This window comes from Callionymus lyra, chromosome 2 (genome assembly GCF_982586985.1).
Source record: "Callionymus lyra chromosome 2, fCalLyr1.hap1.1, whole genome shotgun sequence".
Lineage (NCBI taxonomy): Eukaryota > Metazoa > Chordata > Actinopteri > Syngnathiformes > Callionymidae > Callionymus > Callionymus lyra.
In genome coordinates, this window is record NC_141819.1 from 5,511,746 (window position 1) to 5,535,837 (window position 24,092).

The 24,092-nt window shown below is 36.3% G+C and overlaps 2 protein-coding genes across 2 annotated transcripts in view; both read left to right on the forward strand.

Moving 5' to 3' along the window:
* The window catches only part of LOC148085133 (uncharacterized), a 523,722-nt gene extending 502,536 nt beyond the window's left edge, over positions 1 to 21,186 (forward strand). The window contains exons 12-13 of the mRNA XM_087783290.1: positions 17,380 to 17,556; positions 20,818 to 21,186. Of these exons, the coding sequence (XP_087639416.1) occupies positions 17,380 to 17,556; positions 20,818 to 21,031 (391 nt within the window). The 3' untranslated portion in view covers positions 21,032 to 21,186. The remainder of the gene's footprint in view (positions 1 to 17,379; positions 17,557 to 20,817) is intronic.
* On the forward strand, positions 11,139 to 14,168 carry LOC148085147 (NLR family CARD domain-containing protein 3-like; the record flags this gene model as incomplete). Its single annotated transcript, XM_087785519.1, has 2 exons — positions 11,139 to 12,964; positions 13,952 to 14,168. Coding segments are annotated over 2 exons (2,043 nt in total), but the record flags the coding sequence as incomplete, so codon positions are not given.
* Positions 21,187 to 24,092: the final 2,906 nt, after the last annotated feature.

Below are 24,092 nucleotides of genomic sequence, written 5' to 3' on the forward strand. Positions count from 1 at the left end.
TTGATCACACATATAACAAAATATTGTATGAAAATAACAGTATTAGTACCGTAGTAGTACCAGAAATGTTGTCTCCCATGTATTACAAAATGTAGTAACAACTATCAAGGCCTACATGGAGAGCGACATAATCAGGTAACAGGGATTGTGTACAGTAGTATATAATGATATATATAAGTATATAGGATACAATAAACTATTTATTTACGTTTTGTTTTCCACACGCTTGTTTAATTCAACTCTTAAAAACAGTCTTCTCTGAGGCTATAATCTCAGTGATCCAAAAGGAAGGAAAAGACAAATAAATTATGGAAATTATAGACCGATATCTGCACTAAATGTAGATTATTAAATATATACATCCATTATTTAAAAAAAAGATGGAAAAATAATGTCAACTCTGTTTAAAACGGACCAAACTGTCTTCATCTCAGGACGTGTAGCCCGAGATAATATTAGACGAACAATCCAAATAGTCAACTCTACACAAAACAAAATTCATTTGGAATGGACAAAAAGCCGAGAATAAAATACACAACAATCCAATTACCCAAAGAAAAAGGTGTGATGGGGCTTCCCAATCTCAAGGACTACTTTTACGCAGCACAACTGAGAAGATCAGTTGGTTTGATGAAACCTTTGATGAAAATGGAAGGATATCGAATCAAAAAGAAATGACATCCCGGTCCGATCACTTCTAGTAACAGTAAAATCATAAGAAAACTATACAATATTCTTGATCCTTTCACTCTACACACTTTACAAGAGTGGTTTGAAATAATCCAACAAGAAAAGCAGGAAAAAGAAGTAAAAAACCTAAACTGGGTGTCATATGATGATGAATTCAAACCAAACCAACACGATATGAGATTCAAAGACTGGGAAAACAAAAGAATAACAGCAATTTGTACAATAACTAAAAAGGGTTTAATGAGTTTCCAGGAGCTAAAACACGATCTGGACTAGTTAAAGATGATTTCTTTCGATACTTGCAAATAAGAGGCTACTATGTAAAGCAGATACAAAGCACGAGGACCCAGGAGGACTGCTTGAATGGATCTACAATACATACAGAGGAACACAATTCAGAGATATTAGCGCCATATATAAATGTTTGAGAACAACTCACTCTTTTTCAACTCTTTATTACTCCGAGAATAAAAAGCAAATTTGACGAATCAGGTGATACATGTTGGAGGATGTGTGGAGAGAAGGGTGTCCATCATGATCACATTTTTTCGCAATGTACAACAATAACTATATTCTGTGAGAATGTAAATAGAACAATTGGAACCATTCTTGTCTATTCTGTGCCAAACACTTTAAAAAAACGATGTACCTGGGAAATATAAACGATGTGTTATGTCATGTAATGTGTATCTAATGTGAATAATGTTGGTTGCATGTAAAAAAGTTACGAGAAACTGGTTCAAAGCAGAAGCTCCTGATTTGCATCAATGGATGAACATTATGAGGGAAATACGACTCATGGAGCAATTGACCTTGAAACTCAGACTGAAAGAAACTCTGTGGACCCGGCGATTGAAAAAAAAATGGACTTCATTTGACACTATCACTCCTAAATGACTTTTGGATTTGAATGATGGACATTTGAAACCTGTATGTTTTATTTTGTCTAGTTTATTTATTTGTGTGTTTGTTTGATTTATATTTGTTTTATGTGTTTGGAGATTTAAATCCTATAAAGTGTGGAGAAACTTAATAAAAAGGAAAGTATTAAAAGAATAAAAGTAAGAAAACGGACCCTTGAGGTACACCACAGGAGACACTGGCTGTAGAACTTGAGGTGTATCCCATGGCGACCGCAAAGGTTCTGTTTAATAGGGAGGAAGAAAACCAGCTCAGTGCAGTTTCTCTGATGCCAACCCAAGAGTTAAGACAATCTATTAAAATATTGTGGTCAACAGTGTCGAAGTTTGCAGTAAAATCTAAAATAATGAAAATCACGCTTTTCTCTTTATCAGCAGCTAAAAACAAGTCATTAGTGACTTTTAAAAGTTCAGTCTCTGTACTGTGACCGGATCTTAAACCTGATTGAAATCTTTCAAATAAATTACATTAGGACATAAAATAAAATATTTGGAGGGACACCAACTTTTCTAAGACTTTGGCTAAAAACAGGAGTTTAGAAATTGATATAAAATGAGTAAAAACTGGTCCAGGCTGGGTTTCTTCAAACGAGGTTGGACCACAGCATGTTTAAAAGAACTGAGGAAAAGAGAGCTGAATAAAATGTGTAAAACTGTGTTAAAAACATCCTTTAAAAATTTTCCTGGGAATGACATTGAGAGCACATGAGGTGGTTTTCATCTTGGATAAAGTCTTTGCCAAAACCGGGAGGTTCAGGATTAAAGCTGCTAAAAAAAAGCAGGAGTAAAATGCTCTGTGAAGGAGGATGTTGAGTGAGGGTTAAAAACATGTGAGCGAGTGAGTCGGAGGAGTTCGGGGGATGGAGTAACCAGGTCCATTGTTAATAGAACAGCTTTATGGTCCGACACTCAGATATCCTTCAGTGAAACTTTGGATGGGTTGAGGCCAGTGTGTATAAAACCATGTGTGTTGGTTTATCAATAATCTGTGATAAATTAAAAGAGTCGATTGTGTCAATAAAATGGATGAGTCCTGAGTCTTGAGCAGGTTCTGACTCTGACCTTGAAGCGCCGAAGAGTCGACGGTGTTTGACGTGTCCATGACTAGCATGTAGCCGGGAGTCGTGATGTCCAAATAAAACAGTTTCAAGTAAGAACCAATTAAAACTGCAATATGAAGAGTCAAAAGTGACGATAAAGGTGGATATAAAACTAGTAAAAGCCAGTAAAATCAATGTTGACACTGAAGTGCTGATATACATATGTGTGTAATGGATACAAGTGTGTTTGCATGCAATTGTTCTGTGTGCAGTCATTTGCAAAAAGTGTGAAGCTGACATTGTGCTTATAGTTGTGTTAATCTGGGCTGGAGTTTTGCTCCTCGAGTATAAGGTTTTTATAATTGTGTATGACTTTTGATTTTAGTGTTCATGCAATACAAAAAACTGTAACATAGTTACTATGGGTGCAACACCTTTTACAAGTGTGACCAGCAGACTTCAGCTTTCCTGACTCCAAAAGTTGCCTTGTTGGTGGAAAGTGAGGCCTTTTACAGACGAGGCCTACTGCCCCCTGCTGTGTGGAGAGCACATATTTTTTTCTCATTGTACTAGTTGCAATGACAATAAATGAGTAAACGGAAAGAATCATTTGTAGAACCATGGTTATGAAGATAAAGGGGTTCATGTTGTTTTTGGACAAAGAAACTAGAGATCCTCAGATATTATATATTGTTTTATTTTTAAATCCCTGCAGGACAGAAATGAAAGCACGTACAGTCAATACAATCTTGTCAATGAACCAGAACACAAGGCTTGGTAACAGTCTAACAAGAAAGACCGGTTTCATGAGTCACGTACTTTTATTTCAGTCCTGATCTTTGATACCAGCGTCAGAAGGAGTTGATCAGTGTCTTGTTCCATCAGTTCTGGTCAGAAGAAGCTGAATTCTGCTCCAACATGGACCAGAGACCACAGAAGAGAAGAAAGCTGCAGACAGGTCAGTGACTCTCTGACTCTCACACAAGTCAGCAGTTGATGAAATGAAATGAATCACAACGAGACGATCCATGTTGATGTTTTCACAAACAACTGCAGCTAAATCTAGAAATGATGACACAGAAAATCTGAATCTCATCACAATCAAACACCTGACGTGTGTGTGTGTGTCTGTATACTTTGTATTTTTGTGTGTTTGTGCATGTGAGTATTTGTTTTGTATGTATATTTGTGTCTGTGCTTTTATATGTGCGTGTGTGTGCTTGGTTGTGTGTGTTTGCGTGTGTGTGTGTGTGTGTGTGTGTGTGTGTGTGTGTGTGTGTGTGTGTGTGGGTGTGTGTGTGCTTGGGTGTTTTTGTACGCGTGCATATTTGTTTAACTTCCTGATGAGGCAGTTGATAAGAATCGAGTCTTTTTCAACCACTGTGACTAACTTGTCTATAAATATTCTTTATCAGTAAATAATATACTATTATTGTGTGTCCGTGCTGTTGTAGTGGTAGTGGTAATCTACCGGTCGAGCCGTGACATAATATAATATAAGAAGAAAATAAAAGAAAAGCAATCGGTGAAATAAACATTCATGTGACATGCACATCAGCCAATCAGAGCTCTCTTCTCTTTCAGTGTGAGCGCAGCAAATTTTATATTTATCAAGAATAATAATGGCGTGAAACTTGACTTCCTGACAGGTTTGAAGGTGTTCTATGTACATATTTACTGCTCAGATCCATGTTTATCAGAGACACATAATATCAATATTGATTGAAAATAAACACGTTTGTAGATACATGAGTGGATAATAAATTATTTGCAAACTTAAAAATATGTTGTTCATTCACTAAAATAATTATCTTTATTTATTAAGACAACATGATCGATTTATATTGAGTTGTTTTCCAGGCATTTCACGCAATTAGGAAAAAACGATTAGGAATTATAAGATTGTTTTTATAATGTAACAAACACAGTGGGATCCTTCAAGTCTTCTCTACGAGAGTCACAGACGTTCTTGTGAAACAACATCACGTCAGTCAGTTATATCAAAGTGAAGCTGCAGAATGAAAGCAGCTAAAGCCGGTTTCCTTCATGTGATCACGTGATCGGAGCTATATCCTTAAAAACACACTTGAATAAATACACCATCACATAATAACTACATGCAAAGAAAACACTTTCATTTTAAAAACATAGTAAGAATAAGTGCATGTGTTGCGCACGTGAGCCACAAATTCTAATGAAGCTCAGAGACGATCAGACCATCATCATCATCATCATCATCATCATCATCGTTTTCGTTTTAGTGACAATTTAGTGTGCACGGTGCACTTTATTTCGCATACTAAGAATTGAGACGCACTTACGCACTAAAAATACTAACTTTGAGTACGCAAGTATGCGATTTGAGACACAAGAAAGGAGAAGACTGGAGCTCCAAGCAGCCTATTGTTCTCCTTCAATAATTGCAGGCAGGTGGAGCTGATGAGATGGTCTGGTCCCTCAGGTGAGTGCCGACAGGAGGGGTTGAAGAAAGGGCTGGACTTTCTTTAGGAAGATTTGCTCTAATGCCTCAAAAACAAGGACCAGAAAGCCTGAGATCTCAGTGTGGAAAGAGATTTTATCGAGCAGAGAAGCTGCTCATGCTGGATAGTGGACGCTTCATTTCATAGTTCCATCTGCGTCTGTGGATAGAAGATACCTCAGTGTAGCACTTACTACAAATATTAATAGTGAGTTGTTGTGGGACTAGAAACTAGGTTCGTAGGAAGAGCAGTAAATTGGCTCAAATAATGATTGACAAGAGAAAACATCACAGACCAAAAGTTTAGTTTAGATTGCCGGCTTTATCTAATGAGAATGAAAATAGTAGTTAGAAAATGGATCCTTTAGACATTTACAGACATGACATACATACAACATAGGAAAACAAACATTCGCATAAATGCAAAATGAATTCGAAGAACCTGAGTTTTACTCAGTTACCTTTTATATTAAGAAACCTTTTTGAATCCTTCAGTCTCTAGTTAACTTAACCTTAGTTAGTTTCAGTAGTCGAGTTATTATTTCAGAGCTCTTTTGTATTCTAGTTTGAATTGTTATCCAGTAAGTTTGAAGTTATTTCGACATAACTAGTTTCTTTCAAGTATTACAACCATGAACCACAGGGCATCTCACAAAACCCACATGAGAAAATGCAGTTGCAATCAACATTTCAGTTCAAAACATTCAAGATATGCACCATAGTATGAAACATAAAATAATAAACTGTTCAAGTGTCTATTCAATCAGTTTTTAGTGCTAAACAGTCCGTTAGCAGGTAAAAGGGAAACCGTTACCCTTCCACACAACAGCGCGAAGCAGTCCACGCACTGTTCACGTAATCCAGAGGGGAAAATGCGGTTTAAACCGGAACAGTCTTACCGCGGTCCTGGAGAGTATTCCTCGGCAGGGAAAGGGGGGGAAAACTTAAACAACGGGAACGCGATGTCCACTCTCCCAAAACACGAGAGAAAAGTGTCTCTTCCAACGTCAAAAACACACAGTTCAGTCGTAGCTCCTAGTTGGGTTAGCTCGCCATCCACTGTTCACGAGCACGCGCTGGGTGCTTGATCTTCAAAAGAAAAACTTTTCCTCCGCGAAGTTCGTCAATGACTCAAAACTAAAACGGTAAACAAAACCACAGTCTATCGACATAGACAGAAAGGTAAAGAAAACACTTGCAATAGGAAAATAAATCGTCAAAACACGTCTCTGGCAGAGACAATCATTTGCGAACAAAATATGCAATGCTCCGAATTGTCCACATGATGGCATGGTCGTGCAAATGAAGCCTCATGAGGCTTTGCTCCAAAGATGAACTACTCGGCTGCGAGGCTTCAGTGCTTCATGAGGCTTCATCTCGCCATCACTAGTCTCTGCTCTTTTCTTAACGGTTTCTTCTCCGGAGTTCTACACGAGCGAGCGCACCTGCTCTCACTTCCTGGATTCGGTTCCGCATCACCAACTATCAGCGCTGTGATTCGCTAATGGATATCAACCTCTTAACCAATGAAAAACAACAAAATACCACGCCATGAAATAATGTTTTAAATCGTATTTATCTATTTTAGATGTTTTAATGTCAGTAATGTAACTTATTTAAATGATGAATTTCGTGTATTTATTTATTCTAATTTATTAACTATTTATTAACCTAAGGCTAATTTCACCTGGGTTACATCTGCTTCATTTAACCCTGCCTGTAGAGGGCGCAGAACGTGTGAAGTAAAATCTGTTTTCCTCTAATGAAAACAAGACATTATGAAAGGATTGATTAAAGTTTTTACACTATGAGGCGAGAACAACTTTTAATGTTGACAAGAATCTTACGAGTGTGTTTGTGTGAAGGTGAAGACTCTGCTGAGACTCATGGTGAGGACAGAGACTCCTTTAAATACCCTCAGTGTGAGGAGCACGATGAACAGACCAGCACTCAGAGGTGAGACAAGGACCTCCAAGATTGTCCTCCATGTCTTCATTCTCACTCATTCTACTTCTGTGTTCAAGATCAAAGCAGCAGCAAGAACCTGCTGGACCTGGACCAAGATCTGGACCAGAACCCTGCTGTGTGTCTCTGAAGAGTGATCATTCAATCCCTAGAGTGATTGACTTCAGAGGAAGTGAAGAGTCTCCAGGTGTGAGGTGAGAGTGAACAAGTGTGAGTCTACCAGGTTCTTACACACATTAAACCAGAGAACTTTACTTCACTCACATCACCAGCAGGGGGAGATAAAGACACAATTAAAAACCTCATGGGTTACGGAGCTATTTTTGTCTCACTATTATTTAACTGTTTAGAGGGTGATCTGCAAATATTCAATGGTTGCACGTGTGTTGTGATATCCACAAATGTAAAATTAATATTTGTAACTTTTATTTTGTATTGACAAAACATTTGTACTTGTAAATATATTATTTTAATGTACAAAACAAAAATACATTTGTAAAACTTCAAAAAATTCTGTGTGTGAAAGTACAAAGTGATTTATATTTACCTGTTGCTGTTTTTTTTATAGTGTTTTTTTCATTTTATTTTACTTATTTGTTTTTGTTCAGTGTTGAAACATTATTTATATATTTTTGCCATTAGCCAACAACGAGAGGCATCATTTTAATTAATAATTAACATTACAAAATAGGCTACCTCTCGTTTTTTTTTTGTTTTATTTATCAATCAATATTCTCACAGTATAGACACCAGGTAGTTTATTCTGAAGAATGTACTACCTTAGAATTGTTAAGATTTGTTAGAATACTGTATTATTAACTATTACAGAGTAGAAAGTTACGTGACTTTCTGGAATTCCAGATTTGCATTAAAGTCAGTTAAAAGTGTGGAGTTAAAAACACTCGACTCCAATTGTGCCACAACTTCACATAGCAGTGTCTTCTTTTTTGAGGCTGCAGACCCTAAACTTATGTGAGCACATAATACCTCCTGGACAACTGGGTGAGCAAACCGAGCGCACCTCCACAAACTGAACCAAAGCCTGGCTTGTATACATGCATTTATCTGAAGCTTTTCACAAGAGAATGATCATAAATAACGATCTCCTCAACAACACTGAACACAAATAAATAAGTGAATGGATGGCAAGTTTGCTGCTGTAGCAACAACACAATAAATAAATAACTTATAAACATCAACACCGAGGCTCAATCCCTGAACTCCTGCTTTAAAGCTGTTGGTTCTAGTCATGATCCATTCAGGCTAGTGACGCCACTGGAGCATCAACTTGAACTAATATCGTCGGCTTCGTAAACACAGACATTTCTTTCACGCTTCATCACTGCTACCGTAATGTTCTGTCATTACGCGCAATACAAATCTAGCGTAAAGAAAAACACCACAAATAAAGAAGGAAAAGAAAAACAAAAGATACAGACTAAACAACAAAAGCTCAGACTAAAGTTCAGTTGACATTTCTCTTCTTTCAAGGAAGTCAAATAAACTCAAAATATAATGAATTTGTCCAGCTTGTTCTTTCTAAAAAAAACATGTTCTTTCGTAAAAAGTCAATCCCTTGATCCATTTTTAGCACCTCCATGTCTTCATTCTCACTCATTCTACTTCTGTGTTCAAGATCAAAGCAGCAGCAAGAACCTGCTGGACCTGGACCAAGATCTGGACCAGAACCCTGCTGTGTGTCTCTGAAGAGTGATCATTCAATGGGGAGATGGATGGACTTCAGAGGAAGTGAAGAGTCTCCAGGTGTGAGGTGAGAGTGAACAAGTGTGAGTCTACCAGGTTCATACACACATTAAACCAGATAACTTCACTTCACTCACATCACCAGCAGGGGGAGATAAAGACACAATTAAAAACCTCAAACGTTGCTTTCACAGTTGTAGTGCAGAGGTGGACATGTGCAGCAGTGTGAGGACATCTAGTGGTTCAGCTGGTGAATACCAGGATAGAAACAGATGAGAGTTGATCAGAGTTGTCTTTCAATAATAAGACCAAGAATACTCATTTTTATAAAATTATATTTAAAATAAACATCTTAGCTTGACAAAATGTAAGTTCTAATGGAGATGAAAGTGGGTTTTAAAAGGAACCTTCTAGTTTGCTTTTGATCAGAACCTTCAACACGACAAGAGTTTATTTACAGTCTGATTTCATCTCTTCTTCTCAGAATGGAATATCAGAATTCAGAGCTTCTCATTGGTCAGCAACATCCCTCACAACTGGAAATCAAACGGCTGGTATGTTCATAAACTAGAGGAGGTCCTCATCCTAGAGGTTCCTTCTGTTCATCATCCTTCAGCTGAATCCAAGTTAAAGCTTCTGGTCTTTGTGGTTCTTGAGATGATCCACTATCACTCTGACTTTCTTCTCTGTGATTCTGTTCCAGTCACTGGAGAGAAACTTCTACAACTATATGCAGAAGGAGCTGAAGAGAGTCTGGAGGTTTGTGAGTCCAGAGACTCCACAGACTGAGGAGGAAGATGAGAAGTGGAGAAGCATCAGAGAAGAATTCCTGAAGATCACAGTTCATCTCCTGAAGGACATGGAGGAGGAGGATCTGGCCGAGCATCTGTGGAGCAGTAAGAACGTGAATGTGAACAAACATGATGAAGATGAAGAACACTGGGTTACATCTGCTTCATTTAACCCTGCCTGTAGAGGGCGCAGAACGTGTGAAGTAAAATCTGTTTTCCTCTAATGAAAACAAGACATTATGAAAGGATTGATTAAAGTTTTTACACTATGAGGCGACAACAACTTTTGATGTTGACAAGAATGTCATGAGTGTGTTTGTGTGAAGGTGAAGACTCTGCTGAGACTCATGGTGAGGACAGAGACTCCTTTAAATACCCTCAGTGTGAGGAGCACGATGAACAGACCAGCACTCAGAGGTGAGACAAGGACCTCCAAGATTGTCCTCCATGTCTTCATTCTCACTCATTCTACTTCTGTGTTCAAGATCAAAGCAGCAGCAAGAACCTGCTGGACCTGGACCAAGATCTGGACCAGAACCCAGCTGTGTGTCTCTGAAGAGTGATCATTCAATGAGGAGAGTAATTGACTTCAGAGGAAGTGAAGAGTCTCCAGGTGTGAGGTGAGAGTGAACAAGTGTGAGTCTACCAGGTTCATACACACATTAAACCAAAGAACTTCACTTCACTCACATCACCAGCAGGGGGAGATAAAGACACAATTAAAAACCTCAAACGTTGCTTTCACAGTTGTAGTGCAGAGGTGGACATGTGCAGCAGTGTGAGGACATCTAGTGGTTCAGCTGGTGAATACCAGGATAGAAACAGATGAGAGTTGATCAGAGTTGTCTTTCAATAATAAGACCAAGAATACTCATTTTTATAAAATTATATTTAAAATAAACATCTTAGCTTGACAAAATGTAAGTTCTAATGGAGATGAAAGTGGGTTTTAAAAGGAACCTTCTAGTTTGCTTTTGATCAGAACCTTCAACACGACAAGAGTTTATTTACAGTCTGATTTCATCTCTTCTTCTCAGAATGGACCATCAGAACTCAGAGCTTCTCATTTGTCAGCAACATCCCTCACAACTGGAAATCAAATGGCTGGTATGTTCATAAACTAGAGGAGGTCCTCATCCTAGAGGTTCCTTCTATTCATCATCCTTCATCTGAATCCAAGTTAAAGCTTCTGGTCTTTGTGGTTCTTGAGATGATCCACTATCACTCTGACTTTCTTCTCTGTGATTCTGTTCCAGTCACTGGAGAGAAACTTCTACAACTATATGCAGAAGGAGCTGAAGAGAGTCTGGAGGTTTGTGAGTCCAGAGACTCCACAGACTGAGGAGGAAGATGAGAAGTGGAGAAGCATCAGAGAAGAATTCCTGAAGATCACAGTTCATCTCCTGAAGGACATGGAGGAGGAGGATCTGGCCGAGCATCTGTGGAGCAGTAAGAACGTGAATGTGAACAAACATGATGAAGATGAAGAACACTTGCATCAGATCTGAAGATTTTACTCCATTTTCACCTTCTACAATCTTCTGACTCGTGTGACTTATGTCTTCATTCAGGAAGTCTTGCTTCAGAGTGTGGAGGACGACTGAAGAGGAGCCTGCAGAAGAAGTTCCACAGTGTGTCTGAGGGGGTCGCTAAAGCAGGAAACTCTGCTCCTCTGAATGAGATCTTCACTGAGCTTTACATCACTGAGGGTGGCACAGACCAGGTCAACCAGGAGCATGAGGTCCGACAGATCGAAGCAGCCACCAGGAACCAGACCAGACCAGAAACCACCATCAGACAAGAAGACCTCTTTAAAGCCTCACCTGACAGAGAACGACCAATCAGAACACTGCTGACGAAGGGCGTGGCTGGCATTGGGAAGACCCTCCTGACACAGAAGGTCACTCTGGACTGGGCTGAAGACAAAGCCCACCAGAACTTCCACTTCATCTTTCCTTTCACCTTCAGAGAGCTGAACCTGCTGAAAGAGAAGAAGTTGAGTTTGATGGAACTTGTTCATCTTTTCTTTCCTGAAACCAGAGAATCCAGACTCAGCAGCTTTGAAGGACTCCAGGTTCTGTTCATCTTTGATGGTCTGGACGAGTGTCGACTCCCTCTGGACTTCCTCAACAGTCGGCGCCTGATAGAAGCTACAGAGTCCACCTCAGTAGACGTCCTGCTGACAAACCTCATCAGGGGGGATCTTCTTCCCTCAGCGCGTCTCTGGATCACCACACGACCTGCAGCAGCCAATCAGATCCCCCCTGAGTGTGTGGACATGGTGACAGAGGTCAGAGGGTTCAATGACCTCCAGAAGGAGGAGTACTTCAGGAAGAGGTTCAGAGATGAGGAGCAGACCAGCAGCATCATGTCTCACATCAGGAGGTCACGAAGCATCTACATCATGTGTCACATCCCGATCTTCTGCTGGATCACTGCCACAGTTCTGGACATGTTGAAGAGCACAGAGACAGGACAGCTGCCCAAGACCCTGACTGAGATGTTCATCTACTTCCTGGTGGTTCAGTTGAAAGTCAAGAAGCTGAAGTTCGACGGAGGATCTGGGACTGACACAGTTTCTGATCATAAGAGCAGGAAGATGATAAAGTCTCTGGGAAAACTGGCTTTTGAGCATCTGCAGAGAGGAAACTTGATCTTCTATAAGTCAGACCTCACAGAGTGTGACATCAACATCTCAGCAGCTTCAGTTTACTCAGGAGTGTTCACTCAGATCTTCAGAGAGGAGAGAGGACTGTACCAGGACAAGGTGTTCTGCTTCATCCACCTGAGTGTTCAGGAGTTTCTGGCTGCTCTTCACGTCCACCAGACCTTCATCAACTCTGGAGTCAACCTGATGGAATCAAAACTAACATCCAAATCTTCAAGATTGTTGAAAAACAAAAGTCAAACAGAAAGGTTCTACCAGACAGCAATAGATGAGACTCTAAAAAGTCCAAATGGACATCTGGACTTGTTCCTGCGCTTCCTTCTGGGTCTTTCTCTGCAGACCAGCCAGAGTCTCCTTCCAGGTTTGTTGACACATACAGGAAGTAGCTCCTGGACCAATCACAACACAGCAGAGCTCATCAAGGAGAAGATAAGTAAGAAGAATGTGTCTCCAGAGAGAATCATCAACCTATTCCACTGTCTGAATGAAGTGAAGGACACTTCTCTGGTGGAGGAGGTCCAACAGAAGATGAGATCAGGACGTCTCTCTGATCGAATGTCTTCTGCTCAATGGTCGGCCCTGGCCTTCATCTTACTGTCCTCAGAGGAACATCTGGACGAGTTTGACCTGAAGAAATACTCAAGATATGGTTCACAGAAGGTTCTTGAGAGGCTTCTGCCGGTGGTTCAAGCCGCAAACAAAGTTCTGTAAGTTGTTCAAACATTTCTGATGATATGAACTAAACATGAATGTTTGATTTACTCTTTGATGATTGTTGTGTTTGTCATCGTGTTTAACAAACTGATCCTAATTTAGACAAACCTTCCTCAAATATTCATACAATATGTGATTTTATGATGTAACTAGTTCAGTCTTGTCAAATAGAGAATTGAAAAACATGTGGCCTCATTAATTATACTGCGTATACACAAATGAATGTGTACGCAACATTTATTTATAGAAAATAAACTTAAGTTAGCATGTGTGACCTTCACAGCAGCTCTGAGCCTGATTTCTACAAAATCTTCATCTTAAATTCACATGAAGTTTCTTGAATGAAACAAAACCACGAAGGTTACATCAATAAAAATGCAGCTTTATTTAACTTTACTGTTTCATACAAAAGGTCAACTCTTGTCTTTTTCTCAGGAAATGTGTTCTATAAAAATAAATAATAAAATCAAAGGGGTTCGTCTTCATAGTCCTCTTTGTCCGACTGCATGTATTTAATTTAAAATATTCATGTTAGGTATTACTTTAAGATTCTTTTTAAGCAAAATAATTTCATAAATGTCACTTCCTGTTGGAGCAGTTGAATCTATTTTCAGCTCATGAACTGAATATTGAAAAACATTTGCTTTGTTTCTTATGCAAGTAGATCAGTGTCATCAGAGAATTGAAGGATTGAATTTAACATTTAATTTTATTAAAATGTTCTATTTTTTTAACCATAGAAATATTTTCTGAATCATTTTATTAAATAATTTGAATATATATTATATATTGGATTTTAAACACTTTCACATTTGTATATTAAATTAAAAAAGCCACTTGTTAAAAATATTGAATCTTGAATTTTTTTCATTTTATTTATTACTAAAATAATAATATTAAACTATAAATAAACTCTTTCAATTCTTGTCAAATAGAAAATTGAAAAAGTCACTTGTTGATGAAACTCGTCTCTTTCACAGGCTGAACAGATGTCGACTGTCAGAGAGAAGTTGTTCACTTCTGTCCTCAGTCCTCAGCTCTCCGTCCTCTAGTCTGACTCTACTGGACCTGAGTGACAACAAGCTGCAGGATCCAGGAGTGGAGCTGCTGTCTGCTGGACTGAAGAGTCCACACTGTCACCTGGAGACTCTCAGGTCAGAACATCATCTTTTCTACATCATCAAAGCTCAAATGTAAAGTCAGAGGTGGAAACACGAGTCAAAGTCTGTCATCACTTTGTTCTTCAGTGAAGCAGCTCATAGATACATTTGTATGTTTGTGTAGCAGGTAAAGATGTTACGTAGTTTATAAAAAATATCATCTTAATAAATCATTGTAATGATAAACAAACAAGCGTCAACTTTAAATGAAAATGAATAATAATCAAAACAACAGTCCTTCATATTCTTTATCCAGTGTTCTCGCGTCATCTGTCTCGTAGAAGACAAAACACTTTAGAGTGGAATCTTGAGGTTTGTCTTTGATTTGTTTTCATTGTTTGTTTTTTCCACCGTTGTTGTCTCTGTTCTTCTCTTATGGTTCATCTGTTGTTCATGAGGTCTACGACTATTTTAACAGTCGACTGCTCACCAAATATTCAACCATTAAGTCGACTAATCGCATCATTCTTACATTTTTCTTCAATTTATCATGAAGTTTCTTTAATGAAACAAAACTACTTTACTTACTTTAAGCTTCTTTTGAAGCTAAATATGTTCATAAATGTTCATTGAAGCCAATAAGTTTTGTTTGTCATGTCTTTTACTGAGACTCCAATTCATTCAGCAACAGTCCAAACCAACAGAGTCAAAACAACCATCAACGGAGACTTAAAACATAAACAAAAAAACAGCAGATCTTTGTTCACGTAATAAGTATTTTGTACACGTCAGTATAAATGTCACTTCCTGTTGGAGCAGTTGAATCTATTTTCAGCTCATGAACTGAATATTGAAAAACATTTGCTTTGTTTCTTATGCAAGTAGATCAGTGTCATCAGAGAATTGAAGGATTGAATTTAACATTTAATTTTATTGAAATGTTGTTGTTTTTTTAACCTTAGAATTATTTTTTTAATAATTTAATTCAATAATTTAAATATTGAAAGGTCGGTTTTGTTTTCATTGAATAATGGAAATTTTTTTTAGACATATAGTTTAATATATATATTATATATTGGATTTTATACACGTTTAAAAAAATAATGTAAAAGGATACTTGTTAAAAATATTGAATCTCCATTTTTTTAATTTATGATTCCATACCAGCATTTTTATAATGTCTGTGTTTTGAAGAGGTAAAAAAAAGAGGTAAAAAATATTTATATTTTAATGTTGTAGATTTGAAGAGTTAATATATATATATATATATATATATATATATATATATATATATATATATATATATTTTTTTTATTTAAAATATATATATATATATATATATATATATATATATATTTTAATGTTGTAGTTTTGAAGACGTAAAATAAAATAAAATAAAATAAAAATACAACTTTAAAATATTATTATTATTATTATTTTTTTTACCTCTTCAAAACTCCAACATTAAGAAGAGGTAAAAAATATTTATATTTTACAACTTTTTTGAGCCTTCAAAAAACAACATTTTACACATTTGGGCAACAATTTTTTAATGTTATAGTTTTCAAGAGGTACAAAAAAACTACAACATTAAAATATAAATATTTTTTACCTCTTCAAAACTACAACATTAAAATATAAATATTTTTTAACTCTTCAAAACTACAACATTAAAATATAAATATTTTTTACCTCTTCAAAACTACAACATTAAAATATAAATATTTTTTAACTCTTCAAAACTACAACATTAAAATATAAATATTGTTTAACTCTTCAAAACTACAACATTAAAATATAAATGTTTTTTAACTCTTCAAAACTACAACATTAAAATATAAATATTTTGTATCTCTTTAAAACTACAACATTAAAATAATATTATTATTATTTTTTTTTTTTTACCTCTTCAAAACTACATTAAAATATAAATATTTTTTACCTCTTCAAAACTCCAGGGTTAAAATTTCTATTGGATTTTAAACACTTTGACATTTTTATAATGAATTTAAAAGGATACTTGTTGACAACAATATTAAACTATATGGTTGAAAAAAAACTTAACTCAATTAAAAAATATTGTTTTTATTATTCAATTAAATTAATAAAACCTTTAATATACAAAGCATTTAATTATTTAATCTTCAATTATTCAAAAAAGTAATTCAACATTTGAAAGGTTGAAACCATTCAATATTGTGATGGAACTGATATACTTCCATAGTTTCTCTTCATCTGGTCCATCAACATCAAATCAACCATAACATGAACACATTCAATCAAACACTTGTTGATGTTCAAAAGTCCAGCATGAATCAATGACGTGTCAATAGTTGGTATCAAAGGTTTGAAAGAAACTTTGACTGAACTATATTAGAGAGGAAGCAGACAACAAACCACAACTGAAGATCTTATCAATGGAAATAGTTGAGTTTGTCTTTAAATAAACTCTTTCAATTCTTGACAAATAGAAAATTGAAAAAGTCACTTGTTGATGAAACTCGTCTCTTTCACAGGCTGAGCTGGTGTCGACTGTCAGAGAGAAGTTGTTCACTTCTGTCCTCAGTCCTCAGCTCTCCGTCCTCTAGTCTGACTCTACTGGACCTGAGTAACAACTTAGACCTGCAGGATCCAGGAGTGGAGCTGCTGTCTGCTGGACTGAAGAGTCCACACTGTCACCTGGAGACTCTCAGGTCAGAACATCATCTTCTCTCTTCATGTCTGGTCCACAGTTCATCTGGTTTCTTGTCTCTCAGGAGAAATGAAGATAGAAATAAATGTCATGTTTCTAATATCTGGAGAGAAACTAGACGAGTGTCGTCTCAGCTCTTGTTTCCTGGTTGATGAAGCAACTGAGCCAGATTTCCTTGTTCGCAGACGATGTGTTGATAAATGTCACTTCCTGTTGAAGTATTATTTATTTTCAGCTCATGAACTGAATGTTGAAAAACACTTTATTTAATTTAATTTGATTAATCAAGATCAAGTTGATCACATGAAAACATTCACTGAAATACTTGTTCATGTTCCAACAATTCAGCATAAATCAATGATGTCTCACTAGTTTGTAGGAAAGTCTGTTTTTCTAAAGTAAATATTTAACAACAAACCACAACCTCAACATTGTTGTTACTCCTTCTTCATGTTTGTGTTTCTGTCGTCATGTTCAACATTTCACCCTCATTTATACCAACCTGATAAATATTCAAACAAACATGTGACCATGATCTTATGAAAGTAAATAGTTGATTGTTTTTAAATAAAGAATTGAAAAAGTCACTTGTTGATGAAACTCGTCTCTTTCACAGGCTGATCAGTTGTTTCCTGTCAGAGAGAAGTTGTTCACTTCTGTCCTCAGTCCTCAGCTCTCCGTCCTCTAGTCTGACTCTACTGGACCTGAGTCTCAACTGGAACCTGCAGGATCCAGGAGTGGAGCTGCTGTCTGCTGGACTGAAGAGTCCACACTGTCACCTGGAGACTCTCAGGTCAGAACATCATCTTTTCTACATCATCAAAGCTCAAATGTAAAGTCAGAGGTGGAAACACGAGTCAAAGTCTGTCATCACTTTGTTCTTCAGTGAAGCAGCTCATAGATACATTTGTATGTTTGTGTAGCAGGAAAAGATGTTACGTAGTTTATAAAAATATCATCTTAATAAATCATTGTAATGATAAACAAGCGTCAACTTTAAATGAAAATGAATAATAATCAAAACAACAGTCCTTCATATTCTTTATCCAGTGTTCTCGCGTCATCTGTCTCGTAAAAGACAAAACACTTTAGAGTGGAATCTTGAGGTTTGTCTTTGATTTGTTTTCATTGTTTGTTTTTTCCACCGTTGTTGTCTCTGTTCTTCTCTTATGGTTCATCTGTTGTTCATGAGGTCTACGACTATTTTAACAGTCGACTGCTCACCAAATATTCAACAATTAAGTCGACTAATCGCATCATTCTTACATTTTTCTTCAATTTATCTTGAAGTTTCTTTAATGAAAAAAAACTATTTACTTACTTTAAGCTTCTTTTGAAGCTAAATATGTTCATAAATGTTCATTGAAGCCAATAAGTTTTGTTTGTCATGTCTTTTACTGAGACTCCAATTCATTCAGCAACAGTCCAAACCAACAGAGTCAAAACAACCATCAACGGAGACTTAAAACATAAACAAAAAAACACCAGATCTTTGTTCACTTAATAAGTATTTTGTACACGTCAGCATTATTAAAGGAATCATAAATATATTTGTCTTGTGAAAGAGAAAACACTCAGAGTGGTGACTTTGACGAACTGAACCACATTAACGAGTCATTTCAAAGTCAATTGTTTACAATAAATGACTGTTTTTACTTGAATTTATTGTTGCAACTGTGTGAATAAAATCATTATAAAATAAAGATCAATAATACGATTATAAATAACTTAATTTCACTGACACTCACGTATAAAAAGTATAGTTTTGTAAAAGCATCAGTTAACAGTCAAATCATATATTGATGATCATTTTAAAGACGTGGTTAAAGTCATCATGTGTGGTGGATGTAAAGAGATCAATGAAAGTTGATGTCATTTGCTGTAAGATTAACTTCAAATGTGAAGAAGATATTTCTGTTTGATTATTGATTCTTTCAGGTAGTAGATCCAGATATGAACATTTTATTTTGTAACATTTAGGAAATCCATGTGTGGTGAGTTCTTTGTTTTTGTACAGTGTAGGCTGCCCTCATCGTGTACTGACACTATTGTTAACTCGTCATCTTCATCAGCCGCTGGTTACGACTTCTTCACCCTCATTTAGAGGATTAGCGCCCCCACAAACAGGACAGGAGAGATGAAGTATTGACGTGACAACCAAGTGTGTTGTAAGAAAATATCAATATTTGTGCTCAGGTTATATACGGGTGTGAAAACTAACATGTTGGTAAGAAATGTCTTTCTCCAATGATTTGTGAGGCTCATCTACAACTACTTCACTTCACACTGAACACATGTGTCTCCATTTCTTGTTGAATCCATTGTGCTGATGGTATCTGTGATCATTCTCCTGACATGTGACTGTTGCAACAATCAGTCTCATTAAGATGATCATGGTTTTCAACATTTTCAAGGTCAAACATTAAGAGAGAAAAGTGTCGATTTCCTACTTTGAATATGACGAGTTGATAAATGTCACTTCCTGTTGGAGCAGTTGAATCTATTTTCAGCTCATGAACTGAATATTGAAAAACATTTGCTTTGTTTCTTATGCAAGTAGATCAGTGTCATCAGAGAATTGAAGGATTGAATTTAACATTTCATTTTATTGATTGTTGTATTTTTTTTAACCATAGAATTATTTTCTGAAAAATTTAATTCAATAATTTAAATATTGAAAGGTTGGTTTTGTTTTCATTGAATAATGGAAAAAAAATTAGACATAGAGTTTAATATATATATATTATATATTGGATTTTAAACACGTTTAAAAAATAAATTTAAAATGATACTTGTTAAAAATATTGAATCTCGATTTTTTAATTTATAATTCCATACCAGCATTTTTATAATGTCTGTGTTTTGAAGAGGTAAAAAAAAGAGTTAAAAAATATTTATATTTTAACGTTGTAGATTTGAAGAGGTAAAAAAAAATATATATATATATATATATATATTAATGTTGTAGTTTTGAAGAGGTAAAAAATGAAAAAAATAAAATAAAAATACAACTTTAAAACATCATTATTTTTTTTATTTTTTTTCACCTCTTCAAAACTACAACATTTAAATATATATATATATATATATATATATATATATATATATATATATATATATATATATATATATATATATATATATATATATATTTTTTACCTCTTCAAATCTACAACGTTAAAATAAAAATATTTTTTACCTCTTCAAAACTCAGACGTTAATATTTTTTTTGTTTACCTCTTCAAAACTCCAACATTAAGAAGAGGAACCAAATATTTATATTTTACAACTTTTTCGAGCCTTCAAAAAACAACATTTTACACATTTGGGCAACAATTTTTAATGTTATAGTTTTGAAGAGGTACAAAAAAACTACAACATTAAAATATAAATATTTTTTATCTCTTCAAAACTACAACATTAAAATATAAATATTTTTTACCTCTTCAAAACTACAACGTTAAAATATAAATGTTTTTTAACTCTTCAAAACTCCAGGGTTAAAATTTATATTGGATTTTAAACGCTTTGACATTTTTATAATGAATTTAAAAGGATACTTGTTGATAACAATATTAAACTATATGGTTGAAAAAAAACTTAACTCAATTAAAAAATATTGTTTTTATTATTCAATTAAATTAATAAAACATTTAATATACAAAGCATTTAATTATTTAATCTTCAATTATTCAAAAAAGTAATTCAACATTTGAAAGGTTGAAACCATTCAATATTGTGATGGAACTGATATACTTCCATAGTTTCTCTTCATCTGGTCCATCAACATCAAATCAACCATAACATGAACACATTCAATCAAACACTTGTTGATGTTCAAAAGTCCAGCATGAATCAATGACGTGTCAATAGTTGGTATCAAAGGTTTGAAAGAAACTTTGACTGAACTATATTAGAGAGGAAGCAGACAACAAACCACAACTGAAGATCTTATCAATGGAAATAGTTGAGTTTGTCTTTAAATAAACTCTTTCAATTCTTGACAAATAGAAATTTGAAAAAGTCACTTGTTGATGAAACTCGTCTTTCACAGGCTGATCTACTGTGGACTGTCAGAGAGAAGTTGTTCACTTCTGTCCTCAGTCCTCAGCTCTCCGTCCTCTAGTCTGACTCTACTGGACCTGAGTCACAACAAGCTGCAGGATCCAGGAGTGGAGCTGCTGTCTGCTGGACTGAAGAGTCCACACTGTCACCTGGAGACTCTCAGGTCAGAACATCATCTTCTCTTGGTTCTGATAAGTTTCTAAAAGTGTTTCTCCTTCATTTCAGTCTGTCAGGGTGTCAGATCTCAGAGAGAGGTTGTTCTTCTCTGGCCTCAGCTCTGACATTGAACCCATCCCACCTGAGAGAACTGGACCTGAGCGGGAATCATCCAGGAGGACCAGGACTGGAGCTGCTGTCTGCTGGACTGAAGAGTCCAGACTGGAGACTGGAGACTCTCAGGTATGAACAGAGCAGCAGAACTCACTGACTGAACTCCAAAGATCTTCAGACTGAACATTTGATGCTCAGAATCTTCATCTGAACTGAGCACACGAATCCAAACTCTGAGTTCCTCCATGTTCTCCTGCTGGATACCAGTGGAAGCATGAAGGAGACAGTTGAGACTGAGCAGCCTGTTTATAGATCCATCTTTGTTGTCATCAACAGTCATGACTGAGTCGTCCACTGAGAATGAAACAATATTCATGAAACATCTGAATCAAATGAATCTGATCTTCTGACTCTTTCTTCCTCCAGGCTGGATGACTGTGGACCAGAGATGTTAGACCTTCATCCATGAATGGTAAGTTTGATTCCATTGATTGACTTCAACATCAAAGCTCATCTGCTGACACAGCAGTTGAAGGTCTTTGTGGACATGGACTTGATGAAGAAGATTCCAGAACAAACGTGCAGATGTTAAAGACTCACAGTTACAGTATCAAGTGAAGCTCTGATTCCAAATCTTCAAGTCCTTCAGCTCAAAACTCTTCAGGAGCTTCAACATCAACATTGTTTCAGTTTGACTGTCAGTGGAGAACAAAGAAATATTTCTGTCAAATATTTGAAATCAGACGTGAGTTTGATCATCAACTCACAATGTTGAGTCACTTTAAACATCATTTCACACATGAATCACTTCATATTGAATCATGTGTTCACTTGAACATCTTCATCACAACTAGACTAGACTCATGTTAGCTACATGCTAGTTTAGCTGCTGACTTCATCTTCAAATCTGACATTCAAGATGATTCTGGGATGTTTCAGTCACATGGTTCTTCTCTCAAGTTCTCAGAAGAATGTTGACAGAACATTGACTCGTCTCAGTTTGGATCAGTATATGATCGTCAAGACAACGTTCTTCCACCATCATCACCTCATGTCTCTTCTTCTCTCAGTCTTCACTCTCACTGGACTCACACACAGCAGCGCCTCCTACTGTCCAACGACAACAGGAACTTGATGGAGGATCAGGATTATCTGGATCATCCTGACAGATTTGAAAAGCTGCGACTGGAGGTGGAGAGGAAGTGAGACTATCAGAGTGACTCTCAGAAGAAACACAAGAAAATATGTTATAAGTAAAATGTTTCCTAATATACCTGCTGGATTTGTTTCACGTTTGTTTGTGACTTTTATGATCGTTCTCTAGTTAAACCTCTTTTACTCTGAAAGTAAGTGGTTTAATGGTTATTTTTTCAAACTGTACTTCTCAACAGTAGCTAAACATGATCGTGACAGATTGACTTCATCTCATCTGTCGCCTAGAAATGATGTCATCAGAGGAACAGAGCGAGAGAAACATCAATTAAAAAAGATCAACAAATTCAATCCTCTAGTCAAACAGCTTCAAAACATACAGTTATTTGCACAATATTCTCAAAATCACACTATATTATATTTTATAAACTGATCATTTATGTTATAATCGACAAGTGAATCTACACTTTGACAAATGTATCGTGAGACAATCTTGATCCAGTTTAGAGAGTTTTTCTTCCTTCATTAACTGCAAATGAAAGTGTGTTAAAGTAACAGTTGAATGTATTCAACATTATTTACTCAATCATGTAATAGTAGGTCAAATAAAACTATTACAACAGTTCTGGAATCATGTGATGTTTTAAGTCTTTTGTTGTCTTTTCACACGTCTGAAGTAATAATAAACGCAAAATTCAAACTCATGTTCTACTCGCCCTCATGTTGACTAAGGATTGGGATTATTTTGAGAGTAATGTGTTCTTTTTAGAGTTATAGACAAAAATGAATGTTAATGTAGCAACTGGAGCTCAGTTGTCTTCGTCTTCATCTTCGTCCAAAAAGACACTTGAAAACATCCAAATACCTCCAGACTGCTCGTCTGTAACTCTTGGATTGAAGCTCCACATGAGAAGAAATGATCATAAAAACACTTAAATTAATCTATATTTTAAATGTGTTTGTAATGAAAGATCTCAGTCTCTCAGTGTAAATCTTGCACTTGTGCACTGACACTTTCAATGTGTTTGATGAGGAAACACTAGCTGGAGCTGAGCCTGAGAACTTCAATAAATATATTTAATATTTAAACATTTAACAATAAACACGTACTTGGATCAAACCTCATATCATTTTTAAACGGAGGCGCCACCTACTGAGCATTAAACATGATGACACTGTTAATGAAGCTTCATCTCACCATCACTAGTTTTGGATGACCAGCATGTCAGAGTAAGAAGAACACGCCGTACAACAGTGGTGCTTATTGAAGCCTCTAATATATAACAGGATTGAAAATAATTAGTTTTCCATTTTTACGGCTCCATTATTACAAACAACAGGTATTTACTTCCTGTGATGTGTTCAAGAGTTGGATTGTAAAACATTGACTGTAATCTACAGTCGCACCACTAGATGGAGCCATTGTCAATAAATAAACACACGAGTCACTCTATCATCACCTGTCGTGGTTCACTCCATCCCTGCAGCGAGGAAAACCCCTGAGTTATCTATTATAACCTCAGGTTCTGCGAGTTGGTGCGAAGCCCTCCAACGGCTTCGCTATGGGTTTACCCCGAGGCACCGCCTCGTCTCTGAGAAAGCTTAATGAACTCGCCACCCAGCAGGGGGCAGTACCTTCCTATAAAGGCGGGCAGCACCCGCCGCACTTTCTCCAACTGAAAACTCAGCGAGAAGGGCGGCCGCTGGGCGACGAGGTTGGAGGGCTTCGCACCAACTCGCAGAACCTGAGGTTATAATAGATAACTCAGGGGTTCTGCTTCATTGGTGCTCCGCCCTCCAACGGCTTCGCTATGGGTTTACCCAAAAGGCGAAGCCTGACGG